We start from the raw sequence: 16594 nt of genomic DNA, 5'->3' as shown, positions 1-16594 counted from the left end.
AGACTGGTTAATAATAAGAAGAGTACAGTGTATGTAGCAAGAATAATTGTACTCCAATTAAATTGAATACTCTTCCGTTTCAAAAATATTGACATAGTCCGTAGTACGACGGTCAAAACTTTGACCGTTAATTTGAACATAGATTTTTAAGTTTGAAAATAAAATTTTGATTTCGGAAATTACATAAAGAGTATTATAAGTCATAATAATTCATAATTTAAAATATTTATAAAATATTTTAGAAAAACGTGATTAAAAATATTGACTCCATTTCCAGTCAATAGTCCAACTTACTCAAAATGTCTTATTCGGAAGAGATGTACTCTGCTGCGAATATTATATTAGTCGTTGTCGCGTTTCCTTGGAATCTAGATTAAAAAAAAACACGTTGATTGTATGCTCTATTAAAATAACAAGTACAATAAATGAACCTTTCTACCTTTAAATATTCCTATATACTATAAAGCATATTGAGCCTTGGCAAAATTTACAATACACAGAAAAGAAAGTCGCTAACTTCACTGCAGAGATCTAGACATGAAGAGCAGCAGGATCAGAGTTCTGTTTGAATCCCTCATATCATGTGGAAAACCTGCCAAAGGTAAGAGTTGAAAGACCATAATCTTGTTTTTATGGATTTTATTATGAAAATTATTACTGCTTTCTTTTTCCGTCTTTTCTTGAGTCGACGGTCTATCGGAAAAGTCTCTTTATCTTCACAAGTTAAGGGTAAGGTTTGCGTATACTCTACCCTCCCGGATCCTAAAGGCGGATCTAAAATTTTTAAAATATGGGTACATCACTAAAGATAGGAGGAAAAAAAAAGTGTTTAAGTGAAAATTGATCCCTGCTCCTTTAGGTAAAAATTTAAGTATTTAACCAAGAGCACCATTTAGCTTCTTTAGAACATGAGTGTCATCAGATAATATTAGATCAATTATAATAAATATATACATAAAAAACCTAGTTTGCCAAAGAAACTATGAGTTCGTGTGCCCCATAAAATAGGCTATAAATATACCTCTGCCAAGCCTCACTCATGAAATTAACTAGGTTTGTTGTTATTGTTGATTTATCAGTGATGATTCAAACACCAACCAAAGGCAGCGCTAGTTGATTTATCAGTGATGATTATATATATAAAATGTTGAATCCCCGAGGAAAAAAGGGTTCAAACATTGCCTTTAGTCACAAATTTAAATCTCAACTATGACATTCTAGTATTTTCTTTAAATCTCCTTATATAAATCTTGGTTCCGCACTGTATATCCTAACCTGTTATCGTTGTATTGTGAACTGATTTGGGTATATATTATTACTTCAGTTTTGTCTGAACCAGAAAATGAGAACGGCCAAAAACCAGTAGTGGAAATAGAGGAATCAGAAATTACACAAGCCCAAGAAGTAGTGGTAGTAATAGATGAACCAGAAAATGCTGCACAAGGACAAGGACAAGGACAAGAGCAGGTGGTGAAAGATCCTAAACCAGAAAATGCACAAGGCCAGAAAATGGTAGCAAAACATGAACCAGAAAATGGAGGGGTGTATGTAATGGAATATAGAAAACGTATAATAACACATCGAAAAATAGCAATACATGCACGACGATCAGAACCTCCACCCAAACGAAAATATCGTGATCCTCAAACGGGTTGAACTAATACAATCTTGGAAGTTCCTTCTTTCTTTCTTTTTTTGCTTTATTTCGTATTTGGTCATCCTTCTACTTTCTCAATTTTAATTCCAGTTTATCAATATGAGATGGGTAGATTAACGAGTTTGTGTAAGTAATTTTTAATTTCTTTCATATGTTGTCAATAATGAAAACAGCGGCGAAGCCAGAAATTTATCCAATGGTGTTCAAACTTGAAAGAAGTGAAAAAATATTTCCTACAAAGGGTGTTCAAACTTGAAAGAAGTGAAAAATATTCTTCGAAAAAGGATGTTTCATATATCTCTAAAATTTAATATTTTACCTATATACAAAGTATAATTTTTCGACGAAAGATGATCCAGGGTGGTCAATTGACCACTCTTATGACAATGTAGCTTCGCTTCGCCCATGAATGGAAATTGTAACACTTTTTCCGCAATCAGCATTGTGGCATGTGGGAAAAAAACATGAAGAATAAACCTAATAGCCGTCCATCCAATCGCTTAAATTAAAAATAGCTAGAGGTATAATATATGCATAATTTATGTATTACACATGTATAATTACGTAGAGTCCATTTCTCATAGTCATTGAACTAATAGAAATTGTTTATGAAAGTCACTTTACTTTGTTTTATAACTGAAAAGTCATCATACTTTGCACATTGTAACTCAAAAGTCACTCAACACATTTAGGGCATATTAAATATTTTTTTTCATATTTTTTTTAACTCAATCATTTAAACAATAAAAAAAATACCCATTTAAACCGTGACTCAACCCGCTCTTTGACCCGATCCACTTTCTCTTATTTTTGTTACAAAAAATATAAATATTACTTTGCTGTTAATTATCTTGATTTTCAACATACTGGTTTAAGCAAAGTATTAAATTAGTTCGGCTAGAAATGGTCTTCTAGTAATATTATCTTTACTATAAGCAATGCGCGTTCTTGTTCTAAAACATCGAGGATGTTGTCTTTTAATTAACTCTTTTAGTAATATTTCTCAATCAAAATTTCAAGCATAAATAATTTTTCTTCATTTTTCCTTCCTCTTTTTTATTTTCTTCCACTTCAAAGCTGCTAATTTTCTTGTTTCACTTTCAAATTTAACTCCTCTAGTTTGTTAAGATTAATTTCTTATTCTCTAGCTTAAACCAATGTATACATTCAGTATAACTATATTGAGAACCAATATAATACACTTTAGCAAAGTAATATTTATGTTTTTTATAACAGAAATAAGAAAAAATGGGCCGGATCATGGAACGACCGAGTCATGATTTAAATGGGTTTTTGATATTCTAAATGGTTGGGCTGAAAAGAAATATGAAAAATAATATTTAATAATGCCTTAAAAGTGCTGAGTGACTTTTGAGTAACAATGTGCAAAGTATAATGACTTTTCAGTTACAAAATAAAGTAAAATGACTTTCATAGACAATTTCTATTAGTTCAGTGACCATATGAGAAATGGACTCAATGTATAAACAATGAATATGACCGGCTATTTATATAAAAATCTCAAAAAACATTAATCTTGTTAGTCCAATCCGTCTTAATCCAATCCGAATTGACTGAAGCAAATTTTGAATAGGATGAGTCATTTATTTCTACGCATAATATTAAAAACTAGGCAAATAAAATAGGGTCAACAACTCATAAAATTAGCACACATATGTGGGGTAGTTTAATATTTATTATTTCAAAATGATAAAAATCAAAAAAAAAATCTAGCCGAAGGTTACTATTTTTAACTATTATTTTTTCCTGATAACTTATTTTTTCCCCTTGTATTATAGTAAGCTAATAGCAGCGAGTTAACATTATCTAATTAGTTGGTCTAAATTGCTTCACCGTTAGTCAACAATATTTATATATGTTCACATGAATTAGATTTAATTAAATTGACGAACAATTTTAAAAGAAAAAATCAAGTAGGTAGAGAACTCCATTTCCATTTTCCAGTCAATAGTCCAACTTATTCCAAATGTCTTATTCGAATGAGATGTACTCATGTGAATATTTTAGCACTACCACGATGCGACGTTGCCTAGGATTCTCTAGATTAATAACTTACAAAGCCACATGGTCCTTATTTAAGCTCTATTAGAGCAAAGCATTACTAAGCAATTGAGCAAGGTTTTGGCAGGGCCATTGACAGGTTACAGTATATTTACCATCAGCAGATATACTTTTAACAAATTTACTATTCGTAGTTGTATTTGAATCTTATAGCAAATCTATGAAATAAGAGATCAATTATTTTAAGCTGAAACAAGAGAGCAATAAACTCTTATAGCTTAGTTGATTAGAGTATCCATTTAGTTAGCAAAGATCTTGAATTTGAATCTCAACAAAAATATTTTATTAACTATAAGTTAGTAACAATTGAAAGGAACTACAGTGTGAAAGGAAATACTAGAATAAAGATCCGCTGCTAGTGTTGGGCTGCAACCTTTCTTTGTTTTGGTTAGGGGTGGCATGTGGGCCGGTATCGGGATCGGCCCAGGACCGCAAGCCCACATGGGCGGTGGTCCTAACCGGATAGGACCGGGACCGTGGGATGGTGGGTCGGGTAGTGGGCCGGTCTCATATGGGAGGCTCGCGAGACCGGGACCGGCCCAGAAGTGGGCCGGTTCAAACGGTCCTAAACGGGCCCAACGGATAATTTTAATTAAAAAATAAAATTGACCGTTTGGCCATTTAAAAACTAGCCGTTTGGTCTGCCAAAATAGCCGTTGGCTATTTGCAAAATAGCCATTTAACCCCCCAAATTTTGTTTTAACTCCAAACTTTTTATAATTACACTTTTTCCCTATTTTCAACTATAAATACCCCCTCATTCTTTCATTTTTCTCACAAAATCATCAATCTCTCTCAATCTCTCTCTAATATTCTTCTATAATTGCTTACTTAATTGTTACAATTTGTGCAAAATTGTGAAGTTGGTGAATTGAAGTCTTCAAGTCTTCAACGATAATTATTTTTCAACAAGTTGTTCGTCAATTCGGTAAACTCGTTCCAACTCTTAAGTTTTAATATTATAATTTTGTTTGTTTTATTTACTTTGCTTGATTAATTAAGATGGCTTATTCCCTAAAAAAAAAATATTTAGTAAAAATAAGAAAAAATTCAAGAGTGGTGAATCTAGTGGCCAATCGGTTCTTCCTCCACTTCCCCCGACTCCTCGGCCGAAACCTGTTACCCGTCCTACACCTGCTATTCTTGATAGCGATAATAGTTTATTACAATTTACCGAGAGTTAATTTTGCCATAATATTGCACCCGGTGAACAATTAAACCATGAATATATGAATGCTCTTTATGGTAATCCAACTATTGATGAAAATGATGATGAAGAAATAGATTTTGATGAAATGCAACCAGATGACGATACACCCACTAGTCCTGCTCCTGAAGTTAACCCAACTAATAATAATCCAAATGATCCCCCGTCTGACCCTCTTGTTACTGCCCCTACTTTTTCTAGACAACCTTCTAAACGGACAGAAATATCTCTTGTTTGGCCATTTTTACTCAACTAAGAGAAAAAAATAGGGCTAAGTGTAAAACTTGTGGCAAAGAGTTAGTTTTTAAATATGTTGGAAGTCGGGGGACGGGAAGTTTGACTAGACACATATTGCTACACCCTCAAGATAAAGCTAGATATTTTCGTATGAAAGCTTTGGCTGAGGGGACAAGTGCACCTAGTCAGGCTGACCTTAGTACCGGGTCAAATCAATTTCAACCGGAAATTAACACTGTTACCGGTGGTATTTTATATTATGATCCAAAAAAAGATCGGGAAGAATTGGCAAAAATGGTTACTGTTATATGCTTACCCTATAGTTTTCCTTCTAACCCTCACTTTGTGCATTATATTAGAAAAGTTTATAATCCTACTTATAAAGATTTTCCTCGCACAACCATAAAGAGTGATATTTATAATTATAAACATGAATATGAATAATATTTGCGCTATTTATTTACTCATATAAATTATCGTGTTGCTATTACAACTGATATTGGTAGAAGTGGTAATGACTGTGATTACCTTACTGTTATCAGTCATTGGATTGATGAGGATTGAATAATGCAAAAGCACATTATTACTTATAGAATAATTAATTCACGTCACACATGGCAGTTTATTCTAGCACGATTACGGATATTTGTAGATATTTTTGTATTAGTGATAAAATAATATCAGTTTCAATGGATAATGCTACTAGTAACACAAATGTTGTAGCCTTTCTTACCACTACACTAAGTCCTGCATTTAGTAATATTTTTCATGTTAGATGTATTTGTCATATATTTTTGCATTAGTGATAAAATAATGTCAGTTTCAATGGATAATGCTACTAGTAACACAAATATTATAGTCTTGCTTACCACTACACTAAGTCCTGTATTTAGTAACATTTTTCATGTTAGATGTATTTGTCATATTTACTTTTTAATTGTGGGTGATGGTATGCGAATTTTAAATGTTGAAATTGAAAAAGTTAAAATGGCTCTTAATTGGCTTTTTTATTCAAACCGTAGAAGTAGACTTAGAGAATATTATAAAAGATGCGATGAATTTGGCCTAAGAGAAAGAAAGGTTCCTAAACCTTGTCCAACTAGATGGAATTACATGTATGCAAGTTTAGTTGTTGCATATGAATATAGAAACCCCATAAACTCAACGTTTAATGCTCATGTAAGTGATGATGATGAGCACCTTACAAATGCGGATTGGGCTAATGTTAAAATACTTGTAGATTTTTTAGAAAAATTTCATATTGCTACAAATAAATTTTCTGGGCAATATTATCCTACTATTTCTAACTGTTTAGTTTATATTGTAGAACTTGCAAATTTGTTTGATTATTTTTCAGATGGTGGAAAAATTTATCAACTTGCTATTGATTCCATGAGAAAAAAATTTAAAAAATATTTTTTCCATATTCCCCCTATTTATGGTGTTGCTGCATTGTTAGATCCTACTATCAAATTAGGAGGTCCTCAATTTTGGTATGAAACTATTTATAATGGTTTAGCACTTGAGAATGAGGAGTTGTCTACACTTGCGGATGCAATAGCCTCAATTAAAATATATGTTCAAACTATTTATAATGTTTATCAAGTTGCATTAGATCATGTTAGACCAAATATTCTAACTCCTTCTTCTTCTAGTTCTCAATCATCTAAAAGAACTGCGGGAGTAAGAGCACTTAGTGTTTGGGCAGGGTTCAGGGGTTCTCAGGGTTCTAGTACTAGTGATTCTTCACAACTAAATGAGCTTGAAATTTATTTGTCACAGGGAATTGAGGAAGTGAATCCCGACGGCTCCTTTAATATTTTGGAATGATGGAAGGACAAAGAAAAACACTTTCCGATTCTTTCAAGGATGGCCCGAGACATTTTAACTATTCAAGCTTCAACAGTGGCATCAGAGAGCGCTTTCAGTCAAGCAAGACTTCAACTCGGTGATTATAGAGCGTCTATGAGGGAGAGCTTGGAAAAATCAGTACTTTTCAGATATTGGATCCGTTCGGAAAGAAGAAATTTTGGACTTGCTGAATCACAACCAGAGGTAGACGAAACTTATGAAGAAATGCTAGCTGAACTTGCGGAGGATGATGCTTCGCCTGGAAGCGGTGATGACCAAGCTTCATTTCCGCCACCACCAACGGAAATTCCTCCGGACCTTGAAGGATTTATAAAATTTGTAAGAGATACCATGTAAATTAATATGTAACTTGTATTTTGGCACATCTTAATTAGTTTCTTTTTCTTCTCAATGGTGGTATTAGCACCTTGTTGTGCTCATTCCATAGGGAGGAGGAAGACTAAGAAAGATATTGCCATGATATTTTAATGCTATAATAAAAATATAACGCATTGCTTTGAATATCTCTTTACAATATTTTTATCTTTTTATATACCTTAAGCTATACATATATATATATATATATATATATATATATATATATATATATACTATCGAATATGGCTTAAGATATCTCTCTCTCTCTCTCTCTCTATATATATATATATATATATACACACTATACTATATATACATAGTATATAAGTCATATATATATATATAGTGTGTATATATATATATATATATATATAGAGAGAGAGAGAGAGAGAGAGAGAGAGAGCTTAAAAGCCATATTCGATAGTGTGTATATATATATATATATATATATATATATATATATATATATATATATATATATATATATATCTTAAGATGTATATATAGTATATAAATCGAATATTAATGTATAAATCTTAAGATGTATATATAGTAAATCGAATATAGCTTATATGTCTTAAGATATATATATAGTATAGTATATATATTATAACGCATTGCTTTGAATATTTCTTTACAATATTTTTGTCTTTAAATTTTAATTAAAAAATTTAGGTGACAATTCTATAATATAATTTACTAGGAATTGCCTTAGATATTTTTATTACCATTTTTTTTCTCTAACTTGTATAAAAATAATTTAAAAAATAAAAAGTTTTTGTTGGGCCCGCTTAGGACCGTTTGGGCCCGTTTAGGCCCGGAACCGACCCACTTAACACGGGATCGCTAGTTCGTGGTCCCGATCCCGGACCGGTTCCAACAAGAAGCCCGCGAAGCCCGGGACCGCTTAGGACCGGCTCGCCTAGGACCGACGCACTTAGGACCGGGCCCGTGAAGCTCACTTAGGACCAGGCCCGGCCCACATGCCATCCCCTAGTTTTGGTCATTCTGATAAGAGATTTTTACATTCTTATACATTATATGAAACTTTATTATCAAAAATGTCCACGTTTAGTTAATTACCCGATCTAAATAAGTTTTGTTTACAAAATATATACATTCCATCTTAAAAGGCTCCCAATCCATTATTAGTGCCTTCAATCAAGAGATTTAGTTATACCTTTTTCCTTTTTTCTCTCCTCTTTCCTCTTTTCTCTCAAGATCTTCCACATTTGTAGCAATTTAGTGATCAAGTTAGTGGACAACTCTTTCATCTAGTTGATCACATAACCATGTATTAATATAGTACTTACAATTTTGTGTTATTTCTTCTGATCCTTTTTCTTCTTCTTCTTCTTCTTCTTCTTCTTTTTAACCCTTCAGTTTTACGTTGGAATTTAGTAAGAATTCCTCTACAATTAACAGGAAGATTAGGTTAATATTTGGGGATAACTTTTTACAAGTTCTTTTTATCAGGATTCAGGATAAAATTAAAATTCTAATTTAAATCCTTAAAAGGGAATCAGACTCTATTCCCCCTTCATTAAGTCTATTTAATTATTATCCAATTAAGAACTTGTTAAACTTGCTATTCAAAATACAAAATCAGAAGGGCACCCATTTCCAAAGAATTATATCCTATGATTTTCACTTTCTTTAAGTAAAAGTAATAACTAATAGGACAACCTTAGTTAGATAGAATATACGTGGAGAGCATTATTCTACAAATCATACTCAACAATGGTTATACTTTTTCCTGGAAAATAAGATGGAATCCTTCTGGCATGTAATGCTGAAGATAGGTAAGTTTACCTTTTATGAGAAGTCGATCTGAATTAAGTTGCAAGGTATTTCATGAAATTAAGTAATGTTTTAAACAGTTTTAACACATTTAGGCAAAAAGCTTAAAAACACAATGTAAAAGCACAACTAATCTACAACTTATCTACAACTTTCATACATTATTTCTACATAGTTAAATACAACTACAATATCATACAACTAAAATATAATTTTTATACAAATTTTATACAATACTATGTCTTTTGTATATTTTGTATCTAATTTATACATAATAAAGACAAATTTCATACAACTAATTATATATTATACAACTTATCTACAACTTATGTACAACTTTCATACGTTATTTCTACCCAGTTATATATAACTACAATATCATACAATTTAAATATAATTTTAATACAATGTCATTCAACTTTCATACAATAGTTAAATAAATAAAATAAAAATATATAAACAAAAGAATACAATTTTTCTACAATTTCGTAAATATAATATATATCATGTCTTCTTCTTATTCGAGTTTCAATTTGAAATTCAGTCATGGCTTCTTCTTCTTCTTCTTCTTCTTCTTCTTCTTCTTCTTCGACGAGTTTCAATCTGAAATTCAGCCAAAATCAAGTCTAATCTTCACCAAAACACCCTAAAAAATGAGATATAAACTCCAAACAATATTCCCAATTGTTTGCAACAACACAAAATCCAAACAAATAATGGTTTTTGAAAACCCAAATTCGAATTCAAAGCTTCAAAACTTTTTAATGGCTGTCAATGGTGGAATTGCTGCTCTCTTACTGGAATTAGGGCTGGTCTTCCAAAGTGTTTTCTTCTTCATTGAAAGTTAAGCAAGCAACAGACGTTAATGGAGGTGTGTGGTAGAGTATTTGGAGCTTGAATCTATAAAAATGGAGAGGAATTTTTGAAGAAGAGTAAAAAAATATAGACTAATTTTTGAAGAAGAGTGAAAATAGGCGTTAATGGAGGGATACTGAAGTTTGTGGAGAGAGAAACGTGGGTGAGTGCAAGATATGTAGGGGAGTTTGTGGAGAGAGAAACGTGGGGGGGGGGGGAGGGGGTGGAAGATACATTGGAGTGATTTTAGGATACTAATTATTATCATTAAATGCTTAAAAATGTACATAATTGGTAGTACAGTGTGAAATGAAATACTAGAATAAAGATCCGTTGCTAGTGTTGGGCTGCAGCCTTTTATTGTTTTGGGCTACATTTCAGTTCTGATAATGCAATTCCTTGTAGAATGAATTGGATAACATTTCTTTGTGCAATATGGAAATGATTGAGGGTGGACTTTCTGAGAGGAAAAACATGCTTGCACACCAAATTCCCCCATGTTCTTGGGAAATTAATGCACTATTACTATTTGTTAAAATTCTTAGCAGAGTCAAAACCCATCTTCATTACAATTGATTTAGCTAGCGTTTTGGCTATAGATCCCAAATTTGTTTTGAAAAATTTAATTTGGGTGAAATTTGGTTTGGAGATAAAAATGTGTTTGCTTGTATCACTTGTATCCCAACGTGTAACGAATACAACATATATGAACGATATTTGTTAGCGCAATTATATTTAATAGGATTCAATCATAATGAGTTGACATCACCTATCAGCTAAAAGTGAAAATCAAGAAAAGACAGTCACGTTTGGCTTTTGGTTGCCCTCTCCTCAAAATCATAAGTACACCTAACAAACGCTTTCAGTAAAAGCACATGGTGGCACCAAATCATCGATTAAAAGATAGCCATTCCAATTCAATATTGATTGATAACAAAGAGAGCCTTAAATAACGGCAAAGGTCCATATATACCTCTGTACTTTCGAAAATGGTCTAAGAATACCCCTCGTTATACTATTGGGTTATCTATACCCCTGCAGTCATACTTTGGGTTCAAATATACCCATCATTTAAACGGAGGGACACGTGTCATCGTCCTGTTGGCCAATTCTAAATATCTCCTAATTAATTAAAAAGACTCGTTACCCATACCCGAAAAATAATTTTTTTTTTTGTAAAAATTGGAAAAAACTAATTTTTTTAACTAGAAACTGAAAAAAGCGAAAATATTTTTTTTCCAGTTTTTACAAAAAAAACTGCTTTAAAAAAAATTAAAAATATTTTCTAAAATAATATTTTTGTAAAAACTAAAAAATAAAATGAAAAGCAATTTTCTAAAGCAATTAAAAACTAGAAAAAACTGAATTATTTTTAACTAAAAACTGAAAAAAAAAGAAAATATTTATTTTTTCAGTTTTTACAAAAACATTGCTTTAGAAAATTACTTTTCATTTATTTTTAGTTTTTACAAAAATAATTACTTCAAAAATTATTTTTCAGGTTTTTTAAAGCAATATTTTTCTAAAAGCTGGAAAAAAATATTTTTGATTTTTTTTTTTAGTAAAAAACATTCAGTTTTTACAAAAATACTGCTTTAGAAAATTGCTTTTCAGTTTTACAAAAATATTGTTGTAGAAAATATTTTTCAATTTTTTTAAAGCAGTTTTTTGTAAAAACTGGAAAAAAATATTTTCGTTTTTTTCAGTTTTTAGTAAAAAAAAAATCAGTTTTTTTCAGTTTTTACAAAAAAATAATTGCTTTAGAAATTACTTTTCGGGTATAGGTAATGAGTCTTTTTAATTAATTAAGAGATATTTAGAATTGGCCAACAAGACGATGACACATGTTCCTCCGTTTAAATGAGAGGTATATTTGAACTCAAAGTATGACTGAAGGGGTATAGATAATCCAATAGTATAACAAGAGATATTTTTAGACCATTTTCGAAAGTATAAAGATATATTTGGCCCTTTACCCCTTAAATAATCCTCGACTCCACAAAACAACGTACGAATATATTATAAAAATAACAAATAAAATAATATAAAATTATTTTTCCCTCGAAGCACGTGATTAACTTTAATGGAGCGTCACTCTAGTGAATTGAAAAATAGGTTTGATCCAAAATATTTGGGGTTAGGGCGAGTAGAAATCAAATCCGGATTGGGGTGCCGCGTGTCCCAATGAAATAATAGATTATGCCAACACATTAAGAAGGAACCACACAATATTCCGGTAGTGGCGGAGTAGTTTTAGGCCGAAAGATAATGTTGTGTGCAATTATGGACCAAAAGGTGAACGAAAAGTAAAAGTAAAACATACGTGCATAAGCGGGTACTTAAACTTGGCATTACTTTTCACTTTTGCAAATCCAATAGAAATTCTATAGATGTGAGTGTTGTTTCACTTCAAATCAGTGTTTTAAAAGGCGGGGCATTTTACATATGCCTCAGCGGGACGTAAGCCCCATAGGTATTTAATTTTTAATATTTTATAAAATAATATAATGACAATTAATATTTATAAACAGGTAAAATTGCATAAAAATTGAAGAAAACTATATATGTGTGTGCTCTATCCCCCCAAAAAATAATCAAAATAATCTATTAAACGTTACTTACAAGCACAAGTAATTTGAGTCTAAAAGAATAAAGTTTTCTATATGGAGGAACAAAAAGGATGATTAACGTGCAATTTGAACTTTGAATTTGCTGCTATAAAGAAAAATATAGTTTTCTTTGTATTTGTAAAAAGAATTAAACATTCGTTGCTTTTGAGAGATATTAGCAGACTAGTGGACAAAATAAAAATTTGAAAAAAATCATGAATTAGGGCTTAAATCAATAAAAAAGGTCTTTACTTTTAAATTTAATACTTTTGAGTTCCTTTTTAAACCTTTTGAGTAATTACCAAACTGACTTTTTAGAATTTGGGTATTATATGAAGGACTAATTCAACAAATTTTGTTTTAATTTGAAAAAGTCTCTGGAGCTTACTCCTTACTAAAAAAATGCGCCCCGAACGCCCGGGTGTACGCCCCGAACGCCGGGCGTACGCCCCAAATTGCAGGGCGTACGCCTCTTGAGACTTTCGCCCCACACCATCGCCCCTGGACGTTTTTAGTATGCCTCGCCCTCGCCCCAAAAATGCCTTTTAAAACATAGCTTCAAATCAATACTTTTTCAAGACAACTGGGAATAAGCATTATACTCTTGGACTTTGGAATAGATATCTAGAACCCAACTAATCATCCTAAATTTTGATTAGTAGTCAACTCTTAACATTAGATAGTGGAGTATAAAATAATTTGATTAGGTAGGCAAATTAAATTTCTAACGATAGTCCAACTGGACCCCACTTGAAAGACAAGTATGTAATAATGTGAATAGTATAGCAATAACACGCTATCGCGTGTCTGAATTAATAATTCCCAAATATAACTAATCATTTCATCAATTAATCTCACATACAGGTAAAGGTAAGTGTTGAATGATAAAAATTTAATGGCACCCAATATTTATAGCAATCTAATAAATACATGATGTACATATTTTTTATACCATTCCAATTACTAAACTATAGTTATTTTATAGATATATTCATACCTTATCTTATGATTTAAGCATTATAAATTAGTGTAAATTGATATAAACACGAGTGCTGGTAAGTTTTGTCTGAGTTGAAGACTATCTTGTCCAAAAAACTTTACTTTCTTAATTGTGATTATAAAAACTTTTATGTTGTATTGATAATTTGGGCGATAATATAGGAAGGTGTTAATTTTTCATCTTAGAGCATGATGTTCCTTGATCCAAACTTCAAAGTCGTCTCCTAGGGATTTTTTTACTTTTAGCCCGCACCAAAAATTATTAATATTCGATAGCCGAAAAAGTGTATAAAATTTGTATAATTTTTGTATATAACATACATGTATAGGAAAAAATACGACATGACACGTGGCCGCTCAAAGGAAGGACACGTGGAACACAATATGGAGATGACCACCGAACATAGCTATTCCGCTTGTCACCGGAAGAAATAATGATCATCAAATGAGTATTAAATAGTTTGCGCCCGGTAACATTTAATACGAAATATTTTGCAGCATTAAGGATGATGGCCCGTTACAAGGAATTTGGCATTTTATATCTAACGTTACATCTTCATCAATGACCCTCATAGTTGATATTAAAGAATGACATGATCCTAGGACCTCCTTCCCTAGACATAGCTATAAATAGAGAGTCAGTTATCATTGTAAGGGGGATTCGGTTGGTTAACTTACACTATATGTTATACAACATTTTAATACAATTTTATCCTCTCGCTTTTGATCTGATCATCGTTGTGCCCGGAAACCCTGTTCCCGGACTCACTAGTTCTGCCGTTTCATCTACATTCTAAGGCTAAGTATTTTATATTTCATTAGTTATTTCATTACCTTTTGGATCAAATTAATCTACTTGTCTAGAAATCACGAATAAATTCATCTGTACTGTTTTACGGATAAACAGTTTGGCGCCCACCGTGGGGCCTAGACAGGCGTGTGATTAAATTGATCCTTGCCTTTTTTACTAACGTATTTTGATTACTTTGTCTTAGCAAAAAATCACAAAAATGGCAGATAACACTGTTAACGGACCACGCAACCCTGAAATTCAAGGGGAACAATCTCATTTCGAGGATTCAATCAGTGACACTCGCAATGAGGGGAACGACGCCACACCGTTACATGATAGGCAGTACCCTCGACAGGTTCATGAGGCAACTCTTGATGATGCTGATGAGGAGCATGTAGCGGATGCAGTAAGGATCCTGCAAGAGCAACAGACAGTCATTCTAGGCCATCTCACGTGGCAGGATCAGGTTATGACGGAACTGAAGCAGGCGCTCTTAGGTGCCTCATATTATGCAAATAGGCGATATCCAATTCTTCCTGATGTTCCCGCAAACCAAACGATGCGGAGAGTCGACAACAACACTCCCAGGGGCGAAGTTGGCTCCGACGGGGCCGGGGGGAGCAGATTTGACCTCAACAACTATAACGACCCGTTCAAGGAGGAACTTTTACGATTCATGAAGGAAGTAAACGCCCGTATGGATCAAATCTCGGGCGCACCACCAGTATTGAAAGGCCCTAATTCGAAGAAGTATGTTCAATTACCGTACAAGCCGAGTGCGGCCCCGGAATTAATCCCGAACCGGTTCAAAATGCCCGAGGTGCCGAAGTATGACGGAACTTCAGATCCACAAGAGCACATTACCACTTACACAACAACAATGAAAGGAAATGATTTGGTTCCTCACGAAATTGAGTCCGTGTTGTTGAAGAAATTTTGTGAGACTCTCACGAGGGGAGCTTTAACGTGGTATTCACTATTGCCCGAGCATTCCATAGATTCCTTTGAGATGCTCGCGAATTCTTTCATCAAGGCTCATGCCGGTGCCAGAAAGGTGTAGACCCGAAAGGCCGACATATTCAGGATCGCCCAGCGAGGTTCCGAGTTATTATGAGAGTACGTCACCCGGTTCCAGAAGGAAAGGATGTTACTATCGGCGGTCCCGGATGAATGGGCAGCTGAAGAATTCACCAAAGGTTTAAATCCGAGAAGTTTTGACGCTTCTCGGAAGTTAAAGGAAAGTCTGCTCGAGTTTCAAGCAACGACTTGGGCGGATGTCCACAACCGGTACGAGTCAAAAATAAGGATCGAAGATGATTAGGTTGGCTTTCCATCATTGACCAAAGGACGGGGGAAGAATAGAGAAAAAATAAAAGATGATATAGACACGGATATACGAAGTTTGAGAGGCCGATTTTTGCCCTACGAGCAGACAAAAGATCATGGCAGGAACCTCCGGACAGTAGACAAGTTCACTATTGATAGAAGGACCGATCTTGGCCGGAACAACAGATCGCTTCAAGATAGAGAAATCTCAGGGTAGCGAGATTCTTCTTACCCAAGGTTATCAGAATATAACTTCAATGTCAGTGTCGTAGAGTTGGTGTCGACCATGAGGAATATCAAAGAAGCACGATTCCCAAGACCTATGAAATCTGATCCCAACCAAAGGGATCCCAATTTAAGGTGTGATTACTATGTCACTAACGGCCACCAGACTGGGGACTGCAGACACCTCCGGGAAGAAGTGGCAATGCTGTTAAAGAGTGGTCACCTTAGAGAATTCTTGAGCGATCGAGCTAAAAACAACTATGGTCGGAATAAGGGCGACGCAAAAACCTCGAAAGCAGGAGAAGAACCCCTGCGCCAAATGATCAACATGATCTTCGGAGGAAATAAAATTAACGGGGTCACCTTTTAGGTAGCGAAGAAGACAAAAGTGTTGATAAATCATAGTAAAAGGCTCCGGGAAGACGATATCACATTCACAGACGAAGATGCAGACGGATTACTACTGTCGCACAATGATGCACTGGTAATTTCTTTAAATGTGTTAGATTGTAAAATTAAAAGTATTTTAGTGGATACAGGAAGTTCAGCTAATATCATACAATGAAGAGTAATGA

General features: G+C 33.4%; 1 protein-coding gene across 1 annotated transcript; it reads left to right on the top strand.

The window, feature by feature from the left end:
• Positions 1-443: 443 nt before the first annotated feature.
• LOC107778910 (uncharacterized) lies at positions 444-1777 on the top strand. Its single transcript, XM_016599236.2, has 2 exons — positions 444-601; positions 1325-1777. Exons 1-2 carry the CDS (start codon positions 538-540, stop codon positions 1654-1656), a joined length of 396 nt encoding a protein of 131 aa, XP_016454722.1. The 5' UTR covers positions 444-537; the 3' UTR covers positions 1657-1777.
• Positions 1778-16594: the final 14817 nt, after the last annotated feature.

The sequence above is a fragment of the Nicotiana tabacum genome, chromosome 23, assembly GCF_000715075.1.
Source record: "Nicotiana tabacum cultivar K326 chromosome 23, ASM71507v2, whole genome shotgun sequence".
Taxonomy (NCBI): domain Eukaryota; kingdom Viridiplantae; phylum Streptophyta; class Magnoliopsida; order Solanales; family Solanaceae; genus Nicotiana; species Nicotiana tabacum.
The sequence above is the reverse complement of the archived record's forward strand: the minus strand, read 5'-3'. Positions and strand labels throughout refer to the sequence as shown.

Coding starts and splice junctions, on each gene's coding strand:
- LOC107778910 (XM_016599236.2), top strand. CDS start 538: ATGAAGAGCAGCAGGATCAGAGTTCTGTTTGAATCCCTCATATCATGT. Junction 602..1,324: donor ATGTGGAAAACCTGCCAAAG/GTAAGAGTTGAA, acceptor TTATTACTTCAG/TTTTGTCTGAACCAGAAAAT.